The sequence below is a fragment of the Schistocerca cancellata genome, chromosome 3, assembly GCF_023864275.1.
Source record: "Schistocerca cancellata isolate TAMUIC-IGC-003103 chromosome 3, iqSchCanc2.1, whole genome shotgun sequence".
NCBI lineage: Eukaryota > Metazoa > Arthropoda > Insecta > Orthoptera > Acrididae > Schistocerca > Schistocerca cancellata.
Genome location: NC_064628.1, coordinates 578,634,948 through 578,660,133, shown reverse-complemented (window position 1 = coordinate 578,660,133; position 25,186 = coordinate 578,634,948). Strand labels below are relative to the sequence as shown.

The 25,186-nt window shown below is 39.5% G+C and overlaps 1 protein-coding gene across 4 annotated transcripts in view; it reads left to right on the top strand.

The window, feature by feature from the left end:
• The window catches only part of LOC126175432 (solute carrier family 22 member 7-like), a 216,183-nt gene that overhangs the window by 97,874 nt on the left and 93,123 nt on the right, over positions 1–25,186 (top strand). For 3 of the 4 annotated variants that reach the window (XM_049922232.1, XM_049922230.1, XM_049922233.1), the window contains exon 9: positions 19,879–20,243. The exons of the other annotated variant lie outside the window; for it this stretch is intronic. In XM_049922232.1, coding sequence (XP_049778189.1) covers positions 19,879–20,097 — 219 coding nt within the window. In that variant the 3' untranslated portion in view covers positions 20,098–20,243. Of the gene's footprint in view, positions 1–19,878; positions 20,244–25,186 lie in introns of those variants that run through there. 4 annotated transcript variants of the gene reach the window in all.

The window sequence follows — 25,186 nt, the reverse complement described above, 5'->3', positions numbered from 1 at the left end:
TCTGCTGTTGACCATCTGGTTACCTTGTCGACCTTCATTATGAATAACTTCTTGCGGAAGCGCCCGACCGCGGCTGTGTTCTTTGATTTGGAGAAGGCTTACGACACCTGTTGGAGGGCGGGCATTCTCCGCACCATGCATACATGGGGCCTTCGCGGTCGCCTCCCTCTTTTTATTCGTTCCTTTTTAATGGATCGACAGTTCAGGGTACGTGTGGGTTCTGTCCTGTCCGACACCTTTCGCCAGGAGAATGGAGTGCCACAGGGCTCAGTTTTGAGCGTCACTCTCTTCGCCATCGCGATCAATCCAATAATGGATTGCCTCCCAGCTGATGTATCAGGCTCCCTTTTTGTGGACGATTTTACCATCTATTGCAGCGCAAATTGTACACGTGTCCTGGAGCGCTGTCTTCAGCGTTCTCTTGACCGTCTTTACTCCTGGAGTGTCGCCAATGGCTTCCGTTTTTCTGCCGAGAAGACGGTCTGTATTAACTTCTGGCGCTACAAAGTGTTTCTCCCACCGTCCTTATGACTTGGTCCCATTGCTCTCCCAATCGTGGAGACAACCAAATTTTTAGGCCTTACATTTGACAGGAAACTTAGCTGGTCTCCACATGTGTCGTATTTGGCCGCCCGTTGTACCCGTTCTTTAAATGTCCTCCGTGTTCTCAGTGGTATGTCGTGGGGAGCGGATCGAACCGTCCTACTTCGTCTATATCGGTCGATCGTCCGCTCCAAGCTGGATTATGGGACCTTCGTATACTCCTCTGCACGGCCATCCATCTTACGCCGCCTCAACTCCATACAACATCGGGGTTTACGACTTGCGATCGGAGCATTTTATACTAGTCCCGTAGAGAGTCTTCATGCTGACGCTGGCGAATTGCCACTCACCTACCGGCGCGATATACTGCTTTGTCGGTATGCCTGTCGGCTACTGTCAATGCCTGACCATCCGTCTGATCGTTCCTTTTTTGACGACTCTCTCGACCGTCAATACGGGTTGTATGTCTCTGCCCTGCTACCCCCTGGAGTTCGCTTTCGTCGCCTCCTTCAACACCTTAATTTTTCACTCCCTGCAACCTTTCGAGTGGGCGAGAGCCACACGCCACCTTGGCTCCAGGCTCAGGTCCGCGTTCACCTTGACCTCAGCTCGCTCCCAAAAGAGGTTACCCCCGGTTCGGTCTACCACTCCCGTTTTTTGGAACTTCGTTCGAAGTTCATCAACATGACTTTCATTTATACAGATGGCTCTAAGACCAATGACGGGGTCAGGTGTTCCTTTATTGTCGGGGCACAAAGTTTCAAATACCGGCTCCATGGCCATTGTTCGGTCTTCACAGCTGAGCTCTTTGCCCTCTACCAGGCTGTTCTTTACATCTGCCGCCACCGACATTCTGCTTATGTCATCTGCTCTGACTCCCTGAGCGCCATCCAGAGCCTCAGTGATCCGTACCCGGTTCACCCTTTCGTACACCGGATCCAACGCTCTGTTCAGCAGCTGGTGGACGTCGGTTCTCCGGTTAGCTTTATGTGGGTTCCTGGCCATGTCGGTATCCCTGGGAACAAAGCTGCAGATGCCGCGGCCAAGGCTGCGGTCCTCCAGCCTCGGACAGCTTCTTGTTGTGTCCCTTCGTCCGATTTTAGCAGGGTCATTTGTCGGCGCATTGTGTCGCTGTGGCATGCCGATTGGGCTGCACTTACAGACAACAAGCTTCGGGCCTTAAAACCTCTTCCCGTGGCTTGGACGTCCTCCTCACGCCCTTCTCGGCGGGAGGAGGTAGTTTTGGCCCGGTTAAGAATTGGACACTGCCGGTTCAGCCATCGCCATCTGCTGACGGCTGCGCCAGCGCCGTTCTGCCCATGTGGGCACTTGCTGACGGTTCGACACATTTTAATGTCCTGTCCATATTTTAACACACTGCGTCTAGATCTTAACCTGCCAAGTACTTTCGATGCCATTTTAGCGGATGACCCACGAGCAGTTGCTCGTGTTCTTCGTTTTATCAATTTGACAAACCTCTCCCAGGACATTTGATGATGCTGTTTTTTAATCCTAGGCCTGTCAGTCTGTCTTTTATCGTGTTTTCCCTTTTAGTTGTTGTTGTCCACTTGTGCCTAGCGGTGCATTCTTAGAGTAGTCAGGGCGCTAATGACCATTGAAGTTGTGCGCCCTAAAACCACAAAAAAAAAAAAAAAAAAAAAAGAGAAAAAATCAGCTGACTGAGTCCCGTCCACAGGATTAGCTACTTATGCAGATCAGATCATTTGGGAGATATGCCAAAATTTATTTAAGTGTGTTATTTGTAAGAAGATGACATATTCAATGACTGTCGATTCAATGATCACTTTAGATCCACAGTCATTTTTGTGGTTGAAGAATTGGTTAAATTGGCATTAATGTCACCAAAATAGAACAACAGCAGCAGAACTGAATATGCGATGATTCAATCGTGGATTCTTTTCGCACCGTCCCGACTTCAATAATAGTGTCAAGGCTTTACCAAAACAGAATTTTTGCTCGGAGAAACACATTCGAAATAATGATATTTCCAAAGAAGAAATAGAAGCATCGATTCTTCCAAACGTTGCAATAAATTAGCATGAGATTAACATGTAAATGATTTAAGTACTTTTAGTGAATTTCTGTACTGTTACGACAACTTCTATATGTCTTATATGTTGGATCGACTGTTCTTCATCACACTATCGGAAGAATGCGTACAGTTTATATCACACATCTTATCTCGGGATAGTATTCTGCCTTAAGGAATAGCAGAAATATCCTGTTGATGGAGCATTTAATACTAATTTCCGTATGACGTATCGAACATAAAGTGGACGTATTCCCACCGTTTAACCCTCTCATGTGTAGAAATCTTAGAATTCTACACCTCTCTTTGTTCTAAAAAAACTCATCCTCTAATTGGCTACGTCTTTACCTCAACAGCTTAAGAAATGTCAGAGTTTTAGCTGATTTTTCCAGGACTGAACTATTACTTAGTTATTGTCTCTGTCTGTGCGAATTGTTTCGTTGATTATGTGGTGCGAAAGATGTCCCGTCGCCTCTTGGGTTATTGGTTTCTACTGCGTCCGTAAGAATTTCGCTTATGGTACCTGTCATGCAAGAAATTATACTGGTTTCGATGTTATTTATTATTGCTTCTTCTCACTTACATACGCAAATGCAACGTAGCTGCCCTGTTACCTCTATTTTACCGCAGTTCTCCAGTAGGCGGCTCTTACCAACAAACACTTTCAAACATGACGGCAGAAAATGAGCTTCTCATACTTCGTTTAGTCTGGCAAATGAACAGCATTTGTACCCCATTCTAAGAATCACCAAAGGGTTATTATGCATTCTGTTTGTCCACTGGAGCTATAAGGTTATTCGCGAGGCCCTAGCTCCATTGATTTCTGGGTTTCCCAACATGTGTCTCGATGTACGGTTTCATTGGTGATGTTGGATGCCTCACCGCCTAGAGACGTCTGTGAATTCACTTACCAAGGCTCACCATTAACAAACATGTAATACGATCAATAACAAACAATCGAAAATATGCCAGTAACAGTGCATAACACTGCAACTCTTGACAACTTCGCTCCTCACTGCGATGGCAATTTAGCGAACAAAAATACTAATTGTTCTTTTTCTAGGCAAAGTGAAAACGGTACTTCACAGGTACAATCAAACTCTTAGTGACAAACAGTGGTTTCTGGGTCGAAAACAGTACAGCCTCCACTACACTTGCTTACTGTTCTGTCTCATTTTGTTCCGTATAGCAGTATTACATTCCTTTGTACAACAGAGCAAAGAATTTAACCACCACTTATATGTGCTGCTCTATTTTTTAAACTACTTTTTACACACGATATATGCCCTCACTATAAGTTTAAGGATGTGGAACCAAGGAAGGAAGATCAGAGTTATCGTCCAATCAATGACAATGTCAGAAGTGACGCAACAGGGGTTCACGTTGAGGAATGATGGGAAAGGTTGTGCCCTTTTGTGCGGAACCATTCCGGCGTTTGCCTGAGCAATTTAGAGAAGCAACAGAATTCCTGAATCTGGATAGCCGGAGTTTGCTCAAAACTATCCTCCTCCCAAATGAAAGTGCAATGTCTTACCCAAAGCACCACGTCGTCCGATTTTAGGCGCGTGTTTGGTAGCATTGAGTTCAGTGTTAATGAAGTAACTGTTGTGTGATGCAGCCTTTACACAGGAGTCGGGACATTCTTTTTTTTTTTCAGTGCCTTAATGTGCTGCCTCCATGATAAAGTTAATCGAAATTCCATATCTCTGTAGCACCTCCAACCGAGGCATGAAGTTCGTAAAAAGAACTTCATTGTCTCTCCATATTGATGGGATGTTGAAAGAAGATAGCGTACTCAATGAGACAGATATATTCAATACTAATTGAGAAAAAAACGTGAAGCATCCAGAAGGGAAAGTGGAAAGTAACTGAAATTCCACGTGTAGGGAGTATATGTGATGCTATTTCACTGATCACAATTTTGAGTCAAATTTACAAAGAACTAGTTACTACGAGCTCACTTAACTGTACAACATTGCAACATCTCTGGCCTAGATGCATGACTCACCCTGTTGGGAAGAGTGTCATAAAGGGTCTTCTGAGCCAAGCTAGCCTACAGCTGTTGTAGCTGGTCATTTATGTCCTCAATATTGGCACTGGAACAGAATGGCGTACTAGATGGTCCCACACATGTTGTGTGAGTGAGGGATATGGGGATCTTGCTGACAACAGAAGTACTTCATCACGCAGACAGTTCATAAATCACATGTAATGTATGGATGAGAATTGTCCTGTTGAAAAATGTCACCACGACACTGCTGTAAGAGAAGTAATGCATGAGGATGCAGGATGTTCATGACATGACAGGACATGACATGACATGACATGACATTACCCAATGACTCCCCATATCATGACGCTAAGAATGAAACCTCTCCCCAGGTCACCCCTTACTAGCAGATGGTGGTCATTTGGAATAGTGCAGAACTGCGATTCATTGCTGAACATAGTTTGACGCCATTCAACAGTAGTTCACGTTTCCTAGCCACGGCCCCATTCCGGATGCAGCGTTTGTGTTGTGGTTTTAACAGCAGTGTATGTATAGGGGAGAAATTATCTGGTCCGATAGTTTCCCACTAATGGTGCAGTAAGAGAAGGTTGCAAGAAGTCCATTAAGTGTTCTCGGGTGGCAGGATCAGATTTGAAGGGGTTACGAACTCTTTGGCGCACAATACAGCGATTCTTCCTTGTGGTGCTCAGACGTGGTCAATGGGAATCTTGAAGAAGCACATGCCTGTCCTCACATTCCCTCATGCTGTCTAATATCAGGCCACTGTCACATCTGAATGCCCCACAAATCTAGATATTGTACGATTCGACATACCAGCCCACTGGAGACCCATAATAAGGCCCTATTCACTCTTAGTGCTCATAACGCTGTCTCACACCAGTGCGCGGTATATCCGTGTCCTTTGCAGACATCGCTCAACATCTTCTGCTGTTCTCGCCCCTTATGCACCCTACCAGGCCTTGTAACATACAAAACACGAACAAAATTAATTCACCTTGGTGGCCTTTGTACCTGTCAGAGTTTTGCAACTCTTATTATTTACACACTTCTGGTTGACGTGTCTTCTGGGTGCTTCCTTTTTGTCTGACAGTGTAGATTGCCTTCGGTTCTAGCGGTCTGAAAAACATAATTTCCTTGATCGCCATTGTCCCTTGAATAAACAGTTATATGCTCTTAAGGCGTGTGTGTGATTGTTGTGTTGATATATCTGACAGAAAACAGTAATTATACACGTTATCTGCTTTTTTCCACCTGTCACTGAATATTTTAATCTTACGTGGCCACTGCATCTACACGTTGTACCTTGAATATGGTGTTAATATCTGTTCTTCAATTTTGGGAAGTAGATAGTTTTGCAGTAACTGTGCAACTGAAAAATGGACTTTTCAAGTGCTCGTCCACTTGGTGAATTATGAAATATGGAAATGTTACTGATCTGAGCTGACTGGGTTCGAATCTCCTCATTATCAATTTATCCGCCGGGCATTTGCACTCAGACAAACTGGAAAGGCAATTTTGATGCTTCTAAGACCAGAGAATTAGTCGGTGTTGAAAGAAACACTCTGATACAGATTATAACACATCAGTCCAATCTGATGTGTGCTTATTTGAAGCCATCATGTTAAAATATTGCATTTTATTTAAAGTCACACCATGGTGGGCATGGTAGGAGGAGGAGGAGATTAGTTTTTAACACTTCGTCAACAACGAGGGCATTAGACACAGAGTGTAAGTTTGGATTAGGGAAGGGTGGAGAAGGTAAGTGGCCGTACCCTCTCGAAGAAACTATCCCGACATTAGTCTTAAGCAGTTTAGGGAAACCACGGAAAACCTAAATTAAATGACCGGAAGCTGCTTTGAACCATCGTCCTCTCAGTCTACTGTGATAACAAATGCACCATCCCACTCGGTGTGAGCATTGTAGTAAGATTCGGTAAATTGTATGTAACTTTTACGGTAACAACAGTGAAAATAGTTTTATTACAGTAAGACTAAAAGTGGCAGTAATGTAACCAGTAACAATAAAATTATTAGAAACATTTATAAACTCAAGTACGAATTTGTCTTCACCATCAATCGATGGCTCTTAAAATTAATCAACATCATTAGATCGTGTAAACAGAATCAATGTCCCTATTAATTTGTGAAATCAATCAGAGACATTGAATACAGTATCTAGCAATATAGCTCTGGTGTGCTTTCAGGTGAAAAGGCAATTCAGATAACAAATACAGATGATTAAAATAACAAAACCATCACCAGTTACGGATTTTCAAGCATAGAACAACGCGTTTCAGGAATATATCACCAGTTTCAAGCACAAAAAATTGGTTCAAATGGCTCTGAGCACTATGGGACTTAACTTCTGAGGTCATCAGTCTCCTAGAACTTAGAACTACTTAAATATAACTAACCTAAGGACATCACATACATCCATGCCCGAGGCAGGATTCGCTACGACCGTAGCGGTCGTGCGGTTCCAGACTGTAACGCCTAGAACCGATCGGCCACCCTGGCTGGCTTCAAGCACAACTATTTACATAGGTTTCGTATGTGATATCTGTGGTTGTTTTTGTGCTTCTCTTTCCTGCAATAATTCATGGGTTTACTGCAATTGGAAGATATAAATCTTGGAATTATTTAGACACCAATACTTGAAAACAGTTTTTTCATGCATCTGCTTATTTGTTTACTGTATCCTTTATGGAACAGAAATTCATACACGTGCAAACCATCACTCACACATTCTGTTAACGTGAAATCAAAACATAGTGCAAAGATTTTATGACAGTAGTGCTTTCCAAAAGTTTGTGTACATTCAAAGCAGTCCCACTGTAGTGAATTATATGATTTACATAATATTTTCGCTTAGGAGAGAGTGTTGTACCTTAGTATACGTTTCAAACGTTCACCTGTACCCAGCTGTGTAACAGAAGTTAAATACATTTTATTGTCCCATATTTAAACAATGATAACTGCTTTTATGTGCTTCAGTCTTTTTCAAGAAGTACAAAAATTACTTGAGGAAAATTAATGTCTTTCCAAATGTGAATACATGTTCCAAGTTACAACATGATCATGTACCTACAAACAAACATCATATTGAAATTTAATCATTGCAATCGAGAAAAATCTTATCATGATAGTATTTAATCATGTCTCTCTGTTAAATTATTACTCTACTACACAACAATAATCAGTAAGTGAAATCAAATTAAGCAGAAGTATTATAAAAAACCATTTACAGATTAAATATGTTAAAATAGAAGTTGTTGGAAACAAAAACCAATTTCTATTTTCAAATGATGAAGACATAAAGAAACTCAATTCATTTTGCAACTATGACATGTTACATGGTAACTATGACATGTTACATGGTATGGACCCTCTTCTATTAGAATGTACAAGGTTATAATAGAAGGAAACATTCCACGAGGGAAAAATATACCTAAAAACAAAGATGATGTGACTTACCAAATGAAAGTGCTGGCAGGTCGACAGACACACATACGAACACAAACATACACATAAAATTCAAGCTTTCGCAACAAACTGTTGCCTCATCAGGAAAATGTACATTTCATCATGTGATTCTAAAATCATTCACTAGACTGAAGTACCGCAAAAGGTCATCTGTTACTGGGTACACTATCCTCCAGGTACAAACCTCCTATTATAATTTCTGTCAGTAACACCAATGACTACTTAAATTATAATTCTGCCTTACATTCTATTTTTTACTATCTTCTTGGAAATATTGAGGGTGATGCACGGAGGAAAAAGCATATATATGGATTTAATAGAGACATTATATACAGAAGAAACATGTGAAGAAATTAATCCATTCACACTCTAGCTTATCAACAAGAATTCTATCTCTTCTCTTTTTGTACTGTCCAAAAATTTTTAATTCTTCTACTTCATGATTTCTGGAAGTGATTATAGTCTACTTCTATATGAAAGTGTGCCCATGTTTTTATGTATGTTCTGATAGCTAATTTTGCGAATTGGTTATATTTGTAATAGTAGATGCATTCGGTGTATCTAGTGTGAAAACAGTTTTAAACAGGTAACTATTGGACATAAGTTTGTAAATAGAAAGGAATGAACACATGGAACTTTATATGGGATTCACATTATGTTGTACCTTATCATCTGTAACACACACCGTAAGGAGGTGAACAGTCTGAAATGAATGTAATATCAAAACAAGAAACAAGGGTAACAATGCTGAAAGCACTTACACATTCGACAGTACACTAATGAAGAACAAAAAAATACTATTCAGTGAGAAAGACGTAAACCTTTAAATGTCAAAATTTAGGTCAGGCTTTATCCTGACTGTTTTTGATGACAAACGAAACAATTAGTTTATTGTTACCAGTCACTGTTTAATTTATTTTCATAAGGTGTTTCAGAAGTTTCAACCCCCATCATCAGGTTTGTTTATTTGTATTAATATGACATATGTATGTTGTCTCAAGACTTTGGGGTAAGCTGTGGCACTGTCTAGTAGAGAAAACCATACACTATCTCAGAAGTTTGAAGTTTGCTCAGTGTGTGTGTGTGTGTGTGTGTGTGTGTGTGTGTGTGTGTGTGTGTGTGTGTGTGTGTGTGTGTGTGTGTGTGTGTGGGGAGGGGGGGGTGAGGTTTGGTCTGTGACAAAAAATGAACATAAACATAAATGTACAAATGACCAACTGAAATAAAATAAAATATCTCCAGTAGTCAGAAGCTCCTTTTTCTGTCATAATACATCGCATATAAACAGTTAAACTTTTAAATAAAGATTGTGTATAGAAACTGATAGGTGCAAAAACTGTACAGCAAAACCAAACACTGTCTCAAAGTTCAAAGAACATATGGCAAAACAAAACCACTGTTTTGGGGTGGTTCTTAAAGCATTGTGGAGATAAATAATTAGATATGTTACAGTAAATATTTCAAGTGGTACACAAATCCTTTTCAGTCATGTTTATATAGCTCAAACTTCTACTAATTTATTGAATCAGGTGGTGGGTTGAAAACATTTAATTTATGGAATCAGGTGATGGGTTGAAAACACTAAGTGCTATATAATTATTTTTCCAAGAATGGCAAAATTACACATAAATAACAGTTCTGATTGGGATTCAGATATATTGAAGTTCTGAAGATATCAGATATAAAATACAGGGAGTGGAAAGTTATTTACAACTTGTACAGAAACCAGAAGGAAATTGCAGCAGTTGAGCAATGTGGAACAGAAGCAGTGGTTGAGAATGGAGTGAGGCAAGAATGCAGCCTACTGCTGATGTTTTTCATTTTGCACATTGAACAAGCAATTAAGGAAACAAAAGAAAATTTTCAAGTAGAAATTAAAGTTCAGGAAGAAAAAATAAAAGCTTTGAGGTTTTCCTGTGATAGTGTAGTTCTGTCAAAGGAGGACTTGGAAGAGAAGTTGAACAGAATGGACAGTGTCTTGAAAGGAGGATATAAGATGAAAATCAACAAAAACAAAACAAGTTAATAAAATGCAGTCGAATAAAATGAGGTGGTGATGATGGAATTGGATTAGAATTAAGACACTTAAAGTAGCAGATAGGGTTTGTTACTTGTGCAACAAAATAAACGATAACAGACAAAGACAAAGTAGACAGGATGTAAAACGTAAACTGGCAGTGTCAAGAAAAATGTTTGTGAAGAAAAGAAACTTGTTAACATGGAATTGGGATTTAAGTGTTTGATGTTTTCTGAAAGTATTTACATGGAGTGTAGCCATGTATGGAAGTGAAATGTGGATGATAAATAGTTTAGACAAGAAGAGAATAGAATCTTTTGAAATGTAGTGCTACGAAAGTAGTAGGATTAGATGGGTAGGTGTGTAACTAATGAGAAGGTACTGAATAGAACTCCGGTGAAAAGAAATTTGTGGCATGATATGACTAGAAGAAGAGATCAGTTGACACGACACATTCTGAGACATCATGGGTAACCACTTTAGTAGTGGAGGTAAGTGTGGGCGATAAAAATTGTGGAGGAGGGAGACTCAGAGTCAGAAGGATGTAAGTTGCAGTAGTTATTCAGAGATGAGGCGGCTTGCACAGGATAGAGCAGCATAGTAATCTCCATCAAACGAGTTCTTGGACTCACAAGATAACAACAACAACAACAAGGCAATTATATTGTTTATTTGGAATATCACAGTAACATAATTAATAATTTATGGTAAATATGAAGGGGAGGTAAGAGGGCTCTGTGTGTGTGTGTGTGTGTGTGTGTGTGTGTGTGTGTGTGTGTGTGTGTGTGTGTGTGTCCATTTCAGATTTAATAATGTAGGCTGCTAATGAAAACAGAGAGGGTACTGTTGTAAATGTTGTCATTTTTATCATTCATGATGTATGCAGATGGTTTCCATTGATCTTTGTATATTCGGAGTATTTTCAAGGATATCTCGTTGTTTGCCTTTAGGTTAGATATGTAGGATGTTGACACTTGTATTGTCAGCATGGTGTTTTTTTTTTCATGCAGGTGGATGGAAATTGCTGATGTATGGTATCATGAATTATTTAGTTAACTGCATGTTCCTTTGATATTTTTCAAACTACTAGTTCACTTTTGTAGCTCACAAGACTCAACAGATCCATTCAAAACCAACAGTTTGTACCCTATATTAGTCTGATTCTACATAATCTGTTTATATTATTAATAGTATAGCTACCTGAATATCTTCAATTCCTTTTCAGTTTATTGCTTCCACATTTACTTAGTAAAAATGGATAACAGATCTGAACCTAAGAAGCCTGCAGCTCTGTCATAATCAAACTATTGTCACTCCTTTCATCCTCTAGCCCTGAATTCCAACCTAACTTGTTATTTACGTATAATTTTGCCACTGTTGGCAACATAATTATTGCACTTATCCTTTTCACCTTGGCATCTTGTAAGGTGTCAGGCAAATCCAACACCTTCCATGAAAACCCAGACATGATAGCAAATGCAGCAGTATGTCACACAGCTCCAAATAAATCCTGACGTTAAATTAACCAAAGTAATACGATCGAGTGAGCAAATGGAATACCACAGACTAACACAAGAACGCCTAAATGCATATCATACCTTCCCACCGTGAAACAGACGCAATTCTGAGGGGAGAAACGAGAACCGAAGCCAAGAGCAGAATCGTGTAGGCTAGGAGGCCCTACGATAAGGGACGGACACCCACGTCGCCAGCTGACCGCCAAAACCACCCCCCAGCCCATGTTAAAAGATAGAGCCCTTCAGAAGAACATTATAGATCTTATGATAACACTAAAAGGGCCACACCAGCTGCAAGTTTTAGCGTGAGACTTTTTCGCGTCTCTGTTACGTTGCAAACGTTAAAAACATTGCCCCACCACGAAAAGTATAACGTTTCTCATTGGATAGGCAGAATTTTTGTAGCGGAGCTTAAGGTTAACATTGAGACCCTGACTGGTCAGTTGAAAACACAGCCAGATAGCTTTTTTTAAACCAACTTCGGAAAATTGTAGTAAGGAGAAGTTAGGAGAGAGTTGCTTCCGAGACGGCGCGGTGTGGAGTTACGCCGCCCGCCACCCCCTGACGCTGCCTAAACACCAACAAGGTAATGAACGCACACAATGCCGCATTTTTGAGCGCATAAGGCTTCACTCATAATTGCAGAAGTCTCATCTGTTACACCCCCGTTTAGCGTAATACTAGTGTCGATCGTCAATTAAAGCTCATGGTATTCACATTTGCTACGTGAAGTTAAAATCTGAAATGCGATGATGTTTCTGTTATATAATTATTGAGAAGCCACATGAGCCACTGTAATTTACGACAACTTAGACAAGTAATTAAAGATAATTGAGGGTCACTGTAGACCATTTTGATAGTTTTCTCTTTTATGAAACTTAACTTAAATCTAGATCGTAGATGTGATATGGCATAGGCCATCCTTCAATCCATTGTAGAACTTGGAAACCCATTCAGGGAATATTCGTTCACATTTTTGTTGAACGCAGTTGGTTTTTATCATCCTGTATTAAAATATTTCCTTTTATCAATAGTGCAATTTATAAACAATGTTTTGTGAGTAGAATATAATTTCCAATGGTAAACTTAACTGCTTTTTCGACGTTATTTTACCAGCTAACTAAAAATAGGAAAGCCTTGAACCCCTTCCACTAAGTTTAGTTAGTATTAAGATTCTTTTACAGGGAGTGCAGTGGAGCTGATGCTGAAATCATTAAGTATTTGATTATATCATCGCTAGTCTCACTGAACTCCTCTGAACTCTACATGTCATGTGTGGTCTGCCGTCTCCTTACCAGCAACAGGTCCCAGGTTCAAACTAGTCAATTCCCTAAAAAACACGCTCAGAGCGTTGTTGCGCGAAAGTGGTAGGGAGGCACGACTTAGAACAAAGAGACACCATGCAGAATGTTAGAACCTGATTACATAAATGAGTACTAGTTTCTGCTATATAAACTTGACCAAAAACGATTCATACACCACTTGAAATATTTAATCTAACATATCTAATGATCTACTCCATCAAAAATTTCAACAATGCCTTAAGACATTCTCTGAAATAATGGTTGTGTTTTGATATATGATGTTTGACTTTGTAATAGTGTTTCTACTTTGTTTCTACTTCTCTGCACCTATCTGTTTTGTACATCAAATCTGTTTGCAAAGTGTAACAATTAATATGAGATGTATTATGACAGAGAAAGGAGCCTGTGATGACTGGAAGTATTTTATTTTATTTTGGTTTTTTATTTGCACATTTACTATTACATTCCATTTTTTGTCTAAGACGGTTTCCCCACCCTCCAACCCCATTGAGCGAAGTTCTGTGATAGTGTATTGTTTTCTCTACTAGACTGTGCCACAGGTTACCCAAAGTTGTAACACAACACAAACATATCCTATTAATTTAGATAAATCCATATGATGATGGAGGCTTAAACCTTTGGAACGTATTTTGGAAATAAATTAAATACTGACTGATAACAAGAAACTTCTTGTTTCACTCAAGAGATAAACCTATTATAGGAAAGTCTGAAAAAATAATGCAAAGGAGTATTTGTCAGCTCATAGTGGCAACAAAGTAGGCAATAGACACTGTGAAACTGAATAGAAACAAGTAACAAAGTAGGCAGTAGACACTGTGAAACTGAATAGAAACAAGTAATCTGCTACATGTCACAAACTAAACAAACTCCCAGAGAATGAACCAAAGAAACATGAAATTAAATATAGACAATTACAAAACAGTTAAAAAACAATAAGTTGTATAAACAAAGAACTAAGAAATAATCAGCATATAAAACAGAAAGGCCACATAATAATCATTATGAAAAAATATCCTGAAACAAAAAGCTCTTAAAGTTTTCATGGAAAACAACACAGTGCAGCTGAACAAAATCCAACAAAACAATTCTACAACAAAATCAAAGGAAGTTAAAGAAGACACATTTCGTGTTGGTAGAATCTGAAAAGAAATACATCACTTAGATGAACCCTAAAGCACACAAGGAAGGATGTCCAATTAGACCAGTAATAAATGTATTGGCTAAGCCTGCATACAAACTCTTTTACAAGGATATTCATTTTCTGAAAATGTGTTTGACATATGAAATAACACATACTGTATAAACTGTACCACACTTGTCACTGAAATAAGAAAATTAAATGTTCCAAATGGTGTCCACTGTATATAAACAAGATGTCACAAACTGGTAGTCCAATCACTATAAAATAAGCCATTGCAGTTATAAAGAACAGTTTACTGAAATTAAGAAATTGTTTACAAAGTAACACCGTTGAGGTTATAGAGACAATAGAACCAATCTTTACCTACAATTATTTTGCATTCAATGGTATTATTTATCACCAACCTGCTGGTAGGAATTTGCTATTGTTTCGTAAGCATCGTCAAATGGACCAGACAGAGTCATTATGTGCAGCAAAAAGAAAGACCTGTGCTACTAAGATAAAATGTCTTCCTTCTAGGTCCAACTTTATTGATTATAAATACAAGGTCGAATATGATTGTTGTAATTCGAACCAGGTGCTGGTGTCTAGCATATAGGAAAGGGATTAGGAAAATTATTACACATTTGTGCACATACTCATGTTTAAATGAACGATCGTTATGAAAATAAGTAAAATGTCGAAAGGCTTGATACAATAAGATATGATCCCTTAGGGTTGGGGGGGGGGTAACAGAAAATGTAAACATTTATTTAAAAAATCATTACAGCCATATTTATTAACGTAAAAATCTAAAATTTTGCATGTGTAAAGCAAAATAGTTATGTTTTAACGGAAAAATATAATAAAATATTCAGGATTAACATTTTGCTAGAAATTTGAATTTTTAATTCTTTTTATTGTGTTTTTTTATAAAAAGCCGTAACTCAAATTCTAATCAAGCAATTAATCTGAAAATTTTATTGTGGTCTCCTGAGGAGGTTATAAGACCAGTGAAATACAGTTATTAATGTATGGTCAAACTGTAGCCTTACAGAGTTTTTAATTTTGCACATCCAATACTAACTTTATTTCTACATACAACCATCTAAAAATCAGAATGTAACTGCAAGATCTCTTATTTTTTAGTTCTAGGGAGACAGCAACACGTTGCAAACAATTCCTGAAAATTTCATTGCATTAGCGCATATACTTTTTGAGAAAACGATTCTAATAACGTAAAAAATGTAAAACAGAGAAAATAAGATTCAAAAATTTTCTTCTCATACTTTCACATAAATTATGCTTACCTCAATTTTAAAATCCTTCATACTGATGCTCCTCATCCTCCAGGTTTCTCTTCTCTCCTCTTCGAATCTGCCTGGCCTGTATTTGCAAGTGAGACACTAATCTGTTAGCTTCCTTGACCCTGCTCTCGTTGATGGTGTAAAATGCTTTTGTTGTAAACACACCAGGATCCACACCAACTCTCTTTAGTGCTCCAGTTCTGCCATTATTTCCGTTATCATAATATAAATCGTAGACACCTGTTTTGAATACTTCAATTACACAGAATGTCCTTTTTGAGCATCTAATCAAAACTTAATTATTGAGGCTTTCATTTGCACTTTGTGTCTTTCCAAGAAGACACTTCCTCAATAAATCAGGGTTTGCAAGAAATCTGATCGTGAGCTTAATTGCATTCGTAAAAGGTTCTGGTTCAAATGGCTCTGAGCACTATGGAACTTAACATCTGAGGTCACCAGTCCCCTAGAACTTAGAACTACTTAAACCTAACTAACCTAAGGACATCACACACATCCATGCCCGAGGCAGGATTCGAACCTGCGACCGTAGCGGTCGCGCGGTTCCAGACTGAAGCGCCTAGAACCGCTCGGCCACAATGGTCAGCAAAGGTTCTGGTAATGAGTGTTTATATGAATACGTCTTATTTCTGTTGGCATTAGTGTTTGGTCAGTGGAGAGTTTGTGGAAAAAAATTGCCCACACAGCATGCCTCATTGCCTCTAAGTTATGTGTGTTTTTCCTGATAGCTCTCCCATAAAATAACTGAAGAGAATCAATTTCTTTCAGAGCAAGCCTTTTCCTCCTCGTGATTTTCCATCTAAAGTATTTCACCTTTCTTCTCTTTCAGCAAGCAACGAAGCCTACCACCAAGCCTCTTTTTGATGTGGACAACATATTCCAACTTTTCTATTGTTCTATTGTATAGATTTTTATCTGTTACAGCTTTGAACGAAGAGGAGTCCAGATCACCAAGGTATTTAGTATATTTAACACTATACTGGTCCTCAGATCTGGAGAACATCCTCAGAACTTCATCAGCCTCCATGATCCCACTTGGGCCACTATAATTTTTAGAGCATGCTGCTGCATGCTTTTCTTGCCATAGTTTCTCATTGTCTTCATTGTTGAACATTTTCCTTGTTGCACACTGGTGGAAATATTTAGACAAAATTTCTACATCTAAAACTTTACCTGAGTCAATAGCAACAACAGTTGCAACTCCATACAGAGATGTGTGAGCCCTTTTCACCCAGGTCCCATCTACAGACACACAAAGGTCAGTAACATTTGTAGGAGATTCACTGTTATGAATATCTACCCCCACGATCTATTTCTTTTTGGTTTATTTCCACCAATTCTTCCACTGCTTTCTTCATAGAAACTTTGGCAGTATCACATACAGCATCAGACACTTTATTATTTATTTTTTCAGATCTTGCACAAGGTGGAGGCATGTTCAGAAAACCACACAATAAATTAACTCCTTCCTTGCCCTGTCCAATGCATCTCAGAGCATATGATAATCTAAAATTGCTCACATAGGTACCAGATCAGCTGATTTGGAGGATGAAAATTAATTTAAAAACACAAGCTATTCCCACTCTTCTTTCTTCAGCAACAATCATGCATTCCGTATTTTTACAGCTAACACATGAACATGAAAACTTTATAGCCTGGCAGAGAAGCTCTAAATCAATAAGTCTGAATCCAGTGGAATCCATATAACATTATTCATGCACCTGTACAATTCTCCTGTCCCAAGTTTCGATGCTGAAGCTGAGAGCTTATGTTCTTCATTTCGAGGTGCTCCCCATTTTTTGTTGGTAAACCGATTTCCATGAAACCTGTTTGATAAACACAATTTTTCCACCACCCATTATGCATGAATCTTGACTTCCAAGTAAAGGTTTGCGAATTAAACCTTCCACCTACTAATATGTGTTAGTATTGTCAAAACGTAAATAAACAACATGCAAGAAAGTTTTCAGGCAAACATATGGGTATCAGCCAGAGGTGTAGATGTCAGCCAAAGATATCGAACGAAAATAGCTTCCACACTGACAAAAATTCCGCTGAAGAAAGGAGTTTCCCAAATGTCGGAAAAGGTGCAAGTGGCCGCCGGTGCAGATTTAATCAGTTTAACAATTTAAAGGCATTTCTAAAGCTGCTATCACGATAAAATTCAGTCAACATCGATTAGACTGTGTAGATGAAGAAAATAATATTTTTGAAAAATCGATTTTTTGGACCAAAATCCTTAAACAACAATGCTTTCATCATATTGTTTCTGTTGGAAGCGGTAGGCTGTTTCCATGGTGCCCCATGGAACGCAGGCCCATCAACTCACTTATGGACAATCATAGCCAGTACAAGGGTCCTCCAGATAGTCCTATTATAGGAGATATAGGCAAGTACGAACTATTTGGTTATCCCTGCCCTTAGGTGGGAGGCCACTGCTGTCTTGTATGGCGCAGCCTGCCTGACTTACTTGCCACGCATTATCTGTTCGTTCACCCCTGCCCACCGCTGCCCCTGGATGCGTACAGGTGGGCAGTTAGCTAATTTCTGGTCCAAAGCAGTTGTTGCGGAAATTTAAGTCCAGTATCTAGAATTTCTAGAACAATAGTGTGAGCACTGTGATTGCTCGTAGTGGCATTCGGGTTTACCAATTGCTCACTCAGTGGACGATCTGTGCCAGACTCAGCTTGCCCTTTTCTCATACGAGATCCTATGAACCATGGATGAAGGCCAACAGGCGGGCTTTACATTCCTAGATGTCTGCAAAGCATCCGACACTATGTTAGGTTTCCAGATATGTGCGTGGCTTGAAGACTTCTTAAGTAACAGAATTCAGTACGTTGTCCTCGACGGGGAGTGTTCGTCAGAGGCAAGAATATCCTCAGGAATGCCCCAGGGAAATGTTATTTTCTATATACATGCATGATCTGCCGGACAGGGTAAGTAACAGTCTGCAGCTGTTCGCTGATGATGCTGTGCTGTACGGGCAGTGTCGTCTCTGAGTGGTTATAGGACGATGCAAGATGACTCAGACAAAATTTCTAGTCGGTATGATGAATAACAGCTGCCTCTAAGTGTAAAAAAAAATTAAGTTAATGCAGACAAGTAGGAAATGCAAACCCATAATGTTCGAGAATAGCATTAATAGTGTGCTGCTTAACACAGTAACGTCGATTGAATATCTTAGCGTAAAGTTGCAAAGCAATATGAAGAACAATGAGGATGTAAGTATTGTAATAGGGAAGGCGAATGGCTGACGTCGGTTTATTGGAAGAATGTTAGGAAAGTATAGTTCATCTGCAAAGGATATGGCATATAGGACACTAGTGTGGCTCGTTGTTGAGTACTGTTCGTGCGTTTGGGATCTGCACCAGGTAGGATTAAAGGAAGAAATTGAAGCAATCCAGAGGCGGGCTGCTAGATTTGCTACCGGCAGGTTCGAACAACACGCAAATATTATTGAGATGCTCTAGGAAATCAAATGGGAATCACTGGTGGGAAAGCGACTTTCTTTTCAAGGAACACTGCGGAGGAAATTTAGAGTACCGGCATTTGAGGCTGACTGCAGAACAACCGTATTGCCGCCAACGTGCATTTCGCGCAATGACTGTGAAGATAAGATTAGAGAGATAAGGGGCCATGCGGATGCACCGAGCGAGGTGGCGCAGTGGTTAGCACACTGGACTCTCATTCGGGAGGACGACGGTTCAATCCCGTCTCCAGCCATCCTGATTTAGGTTTTCCGTGATTTCCCTAAATCGTTTCAGGCAAATGCCGGGATGGTTCCTTTGAAAGGGCACGGCCGATTTCCTTCCCCATCCTTCCCTAACCCGAGCTTGTGCTCCGTCTCTAATGACCTCGTTGTCGACGGGACGTTCAACAACGCTAACCTAACCTAACCATGCGGATGCATACAAATAGTCGTTTTCCCCTCGCTGTATTTGCGAGTGGACCAGGAAGGGAGATGACTAGTAGTGGTAAAGGGTACCCTCCGCCATGCACCTTACAGTGGCTGTAGAAGTAGAAGACTGTTAATCTGAATATTGGCATTGAACGGAATCTTATAACTTATTTGCAGCTGAGCTGTTTCCATACGTCTGCATTCTGTCGACAGACTGCTACATTTTTCTATTGGAAATCTCACCAATTTCAAGTTTCTCGCATTATTTTTCATGCCGAAGCTGCATTGACTGACAGTTGCGAAGTGTTAAGCCATCATTATTGAAAATGTCCAAATCAAAACGAGGTTTTTGCTATCCAATAAGTTTTCATAAGGCTTTCTAACTCCTTTTCCATTCCAACTGACAATGCAATTTTTATCCAAATTAAGTAATTACTTCACAGCAGAAACTTTTGTCAGTCATACTGATAAATCCAATAGCAATCGACAATTCCGAGTTATTTTGCACTGTATATAACAAGTATGTAAATGTGAACATGTATATCTCATATAATATACTTTCATGACGCTCGTTTTCTGCTAACAGGGAAACACTGCTGGACAGCATTACCTATTTGGGATACTTGGCATCGTGATGCTTTTTACATCAATTCTGATGTCATTTTTACCAGAATCATTGAATGAGAAGCTTCCAGAGACAATGAAAGACGCATCGCTCTATGGTCGTGACCAGAAGTTCTGGAGTCTTCCTAGAAGCAAGCCCAGCATACCAGAGACTGTTACACTCTACAAACCCGATTTCTGAGCATGTATACTAATTGATAATTACAAAGTACAGTGATACAAAGTAGTCTACACTCTAGTACCAAACTTTCCTTTGCAAGAAAACTGGCAAATGTAACAGAATTTATTGTAGAAACAGTATAAAGTCAAGCAGTAAAGTAAAGACGGATAGGTGCCTAACAAAGAAGTATCCCTACCAGAGGGATCGACTTTTTGAAACCATCTATCCAGTTACTTAGGTTAAGATCCCCGATACCACACACTGCAGCCATTCACCCTGTTGGACCCTCATTTGCTAGTAACGAACGAAAATAAATTCGGAATTTTGTGTGACACTCAATAGTATTAAAATAGTTGCATCAGTAAGTCTGGTTACGTGGTATAATGGTTAGCAGATCTCCAAACAATAGCTTGTGGGTTCGATTTCCCCAGGTGCAGGAAATCTTTTTTATTTTTTAATGTTTATCGAAATGAATTTGATCATTATTTTTATTCAATTAATGCATTTAAATGTAATCTTTTATTTCCATTCCTTTGTCACATCATTTTAGTCATATAAATGTCTTCATTTGCTCTCATTTTTCTTCCTATCATTCTTTTTTCACTTGAAATCTTTGTTCATGCATGTGTTAATTTCAATTTAATTTCTTTTGTTTTATCACCATGTTATTTTCATCCACATTATTGCGTTCATTATATCTATTTCTCATTTTGATTGAATTTCGGTATACTTATAAAAGCTTCTTTCATTAAAATCTTCATCTGCTTTTAGCGTGGCGCCGCTTTTTGATTACTTCTTGTTACGTGACCAATAAATCTTGTGTGACCCTCCAGATGGTTAATGTTAAGCTTCCAAATGCCTTTCTTATGATGAAAATGTGTTTTCGAGAATTTAATTTCGCAGGTGTAGCTGCAACGATCCGAGAACATCACAGGTTTTGTTTCAGTTTTAACTATTTGTGCTTGGATTGAAGATGACACGTATATGATATTAAGTCGGCTATGTCTCATTAGTATAAAAGTAAGTGTACTCGGGTTTGTTGAGGCTCACAATTCGCCAAGTGTCTTCAAGATGATAACAGTCAGCCAGTGCTTTAAATTCATTACATATGTTTGAAACCGGTTTCTGATCATCATTACTAATCGCGCACTTAAAATCACCACCGATGACAAGTTTATTATTGTTTCCATAAAGTAACTGGGAAAGTTCCTGACCAAAGAAACGGCTTCCATTGGTTTTGTTTTCACTACCAGATGGAGCATAAACGCTCACAAGAGATGCTTCGAGAATAGCACAAGCGACTCCACGTTCCTTATTTCAATGTCACCAGTTCTAGTCAATGTACCAGTTCTGGTCAATGTACCAGTTCTAGTCTCTGGTTCGATATTACAAATTACTGTGAAATAAACAATTTGACTTGCTGATTAAAACTCTGTGCCCGACCGAGACTCGAACTCGGAGAAACTTTACAGAAGCTCCCCTACGAACCTTGCAGAACTAGCACTCCTGAAAGAAAGGATATTGCGGAGACATGGCTTAGTTTGGAAGGTAGGAGACGAGGTACTGGCAGAAGTAAAGCTGTGAGTACCGAGCGTGAGTCGTGCTTCGGTAGCTCAGATGGTAGAGCACTTGCCCGCGAAAGGTAAAGGTCCCGAGTTCGAGTCTCGGTCGGGCACACAGTTTTAATCTGTCAGGAAGTTTCATATCAGCGCACACTCCGCTGCAGAGTGAAAATCTCATTCTGGAATTTGACTAGCTGTTTTACTTGTGACTTTTTTGTGCTAGAGGTATATGACATTCAAACCTCTTCGAGAAGTTGTTAAGAGAAATCGTCACAGTAACACTGAATATCGTATTTATGTTAAAATGAGAATGTTTCAGAGAGCGCCATTTATTGTTAGGCTATTTGGACACCTCAATGTCTATATCGTCTGCCCATTCCACTAGCTTTGCACTTCTCTCATCACTAGAACAGTTTTTTTTTCTTTTTAGAGTCATCAGTCTTCTGACTGGTTAGATGCGACCCGCCGCGAATTTCTCTCCTGTGCCAACCTCTTCATCTCAGAGTATCACTTGCAATCTACGTCCTCAGTTATTTGCTGGATGCATTCCAGTCTCTGTCTTTCTCTAAAATTTTGCCCTCTAAAGCTCCCTCTGGTACCATGGAAGTCATTCCCTGATATCTTAACAGATGTCCTTGTCAGTGTTTTCCACATATTTCTTTCCTATCTGATTCTGCGCAGAACCGCCTCATTCCTTAAATTATCAGTCTACCTGATTTTCAACAGTCGTCTGTAGCAGGACATCTCAAATGCTTTGATTTTCTTCAGTTCCGGTTTTCCCACAGTCCATGTTTCACTACCATACAATGCTATGCTCCAAACGTACATTATCACAAATTTCTTCCTCAAATTAAAGCCTGCGCTTGACGATAGTAGATTTCTCTTGGCCAGGAATACACTTTTTGTAATTGCTAGTCTGCTTGTGATGCCCTCCTTTCTCCGTCTGTCATTTGTTATTTTGCTACCTAGGTAGCGGAATTCCTTAACTTGATCTACTTCGTGACCATCAATCCTGATGTTAAATTTCTCGATGTTCTCATCTCTGCTACTTCTCATTACTTTGGTTTTTCTTCGATTTACTCTTGACCGTATTCTGTACTCATTAGACTGTTCATTCCATTCAGCAGATCCTGTAATTCTCCTTTAGTTTCACTCAGCGAATCGTATCGTTGATATTCTTTTACCTTGAATTTTAATTGCACTTCTGAATCTTTATTTTATCTTCATCATTGCTTCTTCGATGTACAGACTGGACAGTAGCGGCGAAAGACTACATCCCTGTCTTACACCCTTTGTAATCCGAGAACTTCGTTGTTGGTCGTCCAGTGCTATTATTCCCTCTTGGCTCTTGTACATGTTGTACATTAAACTTCTCTAACTATAAGTTATCCCAATTTTTCTTAGACTTTCCAACATCTTGCCCCATTTTACATTGTCTAACGCTTTTTCCAGGTCGACAAATACCATGAAAGTCTCTTGATTTTTCTTTAGTCTTGCTTCAATTATCAACCGCTTTCCTAAAGCCAAACTGATCGTCATCTAACACATCCTCAATTTTCTTTTCCACTCTGCTGCATATTACTGTTTTCAGCAATTGGATGCATGAGCTGTTAAACTGATTGTGCGATAATTCTCGCACTTGTCAGCTCTTGCAGTCTTCGGAATTGTGTGGATGATATTTTTCCAAAAGTCAGATGGTACGTTGCCAGATTCATACATTCTACACACCAACGTGAATAATCGTTTTGTTGCCACTTCCACCAATGATTTTAGAAATTCTGATGGAATATTATCTACCCTTCTGCCTTATCTGATCTTAAGTCCTCCAAATCTCTCTTAAATTCTGATTCTAATACTGGATCCCCCATCTCTACTAAATCTACTCCTGTTTCTTCCTCTATCGCGTCATACAAATCTTCCCCTCTCATAGAGATCTCCAATGTACTCTTTCCAGTTATCCTCTCTCTCCTCTGCATTTAACAGTGGAATTCCCGTTGCACTCGTATTGTTAGCACCCTTGCTTTTAATTTTACCAACGGTTGATTTGACTTTCCTGTATGCTGAGTCAGATCTTCAGACGATTATTTCTTTTTCGATTTCTCCTCATTCTTCATGCAGCCATTTCGTCTTAGCCCCCCTGCACATCCTATGTATTTCATTCCTCAACGACCTGTATTTCTGTATTCATGAATTCCCCTGAACATTTTTGTATTACCTTCTTTCATCGATCAAATGAAGTATTTCTTCTGTCACCCACGATTTCTTCGCAGTTACTTTCTTTGTACCTATGTTTTTCTTTCAAGCTTCTATGTTGTCCTTTTTAGAGACGTACATTCCTTTACAACTGTATTGTCTACTGAGCTGTTCCTTGCTGCCGTATTTGTAGCCTTAGAAAACCTCAAGCGGATCTCGTCATTCCTTAGTACTTCTGCATCCCACTGCTTTGCGCGGTTTATTTGCTGTAATTTCGATTGAGTTAGTCGTCTGGGACACGTCCGTTTCAGATGTAACGCTACCTTGCGTCTGTGACCCCGGTTCGTCACATGTCTTAGTTTCCTCAGTTTTCTCCTTATTCTTTTCAACTTTTGAATTTGGTTTTGTTTCATTGGATGTATTTTATTTGGCTATGGAGTGAATTTCTGTACGGTTTGCAGCCACAAATGGGTCCTCCATTGAGAATCCTGTGGTTTGTTCGCCTTCTGCTTCTGGTTTCTGAATTTGCGTTACCATTTCCTGTGCAGGTTTAGTTGTCTCATGCACCACAGCAAGAGTCATGATAGCTGGTGGCAATAAAGTGTTACGTCACTATCCTGTTCGCGACCTGCGCGTAACTACTGTAGATGTCTATTGTATCCATTAAAGTAGCGTTCCTTCCGTGGGCTGCTGTATCAGTATTCTTTAGTACAATTAGTAAGCAAGTGGACAGTGGAAGGACAAAATGAATGTGTCTACGGGTGCCCAATATTTGTTATAAACGTTGTATTCCCCCGCAATTAATGCGTAAAACGGAATGTGTATTTTTAATTCTATCCGAACGTTTCACACACCACTGTCGATTTGATATCGGAAAGTGACAAACCATTTATCATTTTCAATTTTCAAAGCGGTGCCGTAGTGTTTAAGGTGACACATTATCATCTCATTTGGGCATTGAGGACGTCCCTTATAAACTTCTGTATTCCGGATTCCATACCCTGCATAACCTGCAGCAATATTAGTAACAGATCCGTCAAGGTGCTTGCATTTCCTAGTATTGCCAACTGCAGTCAAAATGTCCGGATCTTTAAATTTGATGAGCTCAGAATCTTAATGAAATCCAGTTGAATACCTAATATATCATATGCTACAATTCCGAGTTCTTTAAAGATCCACTCATCAGTTTCAAATGGTGAGGGTCTAACCGGACTCCCATCAAAGAGACACTGTACGGTATTTACTGTGTTGACCGCTGTCATTCTACTCACAGTGTTTCTTCAAAGGTATTTGAAGACGTTGAGAGAGCGAATGGCTGTCCGCCGCCTCCCGCACTGCTGCCAATTACGCTGCAA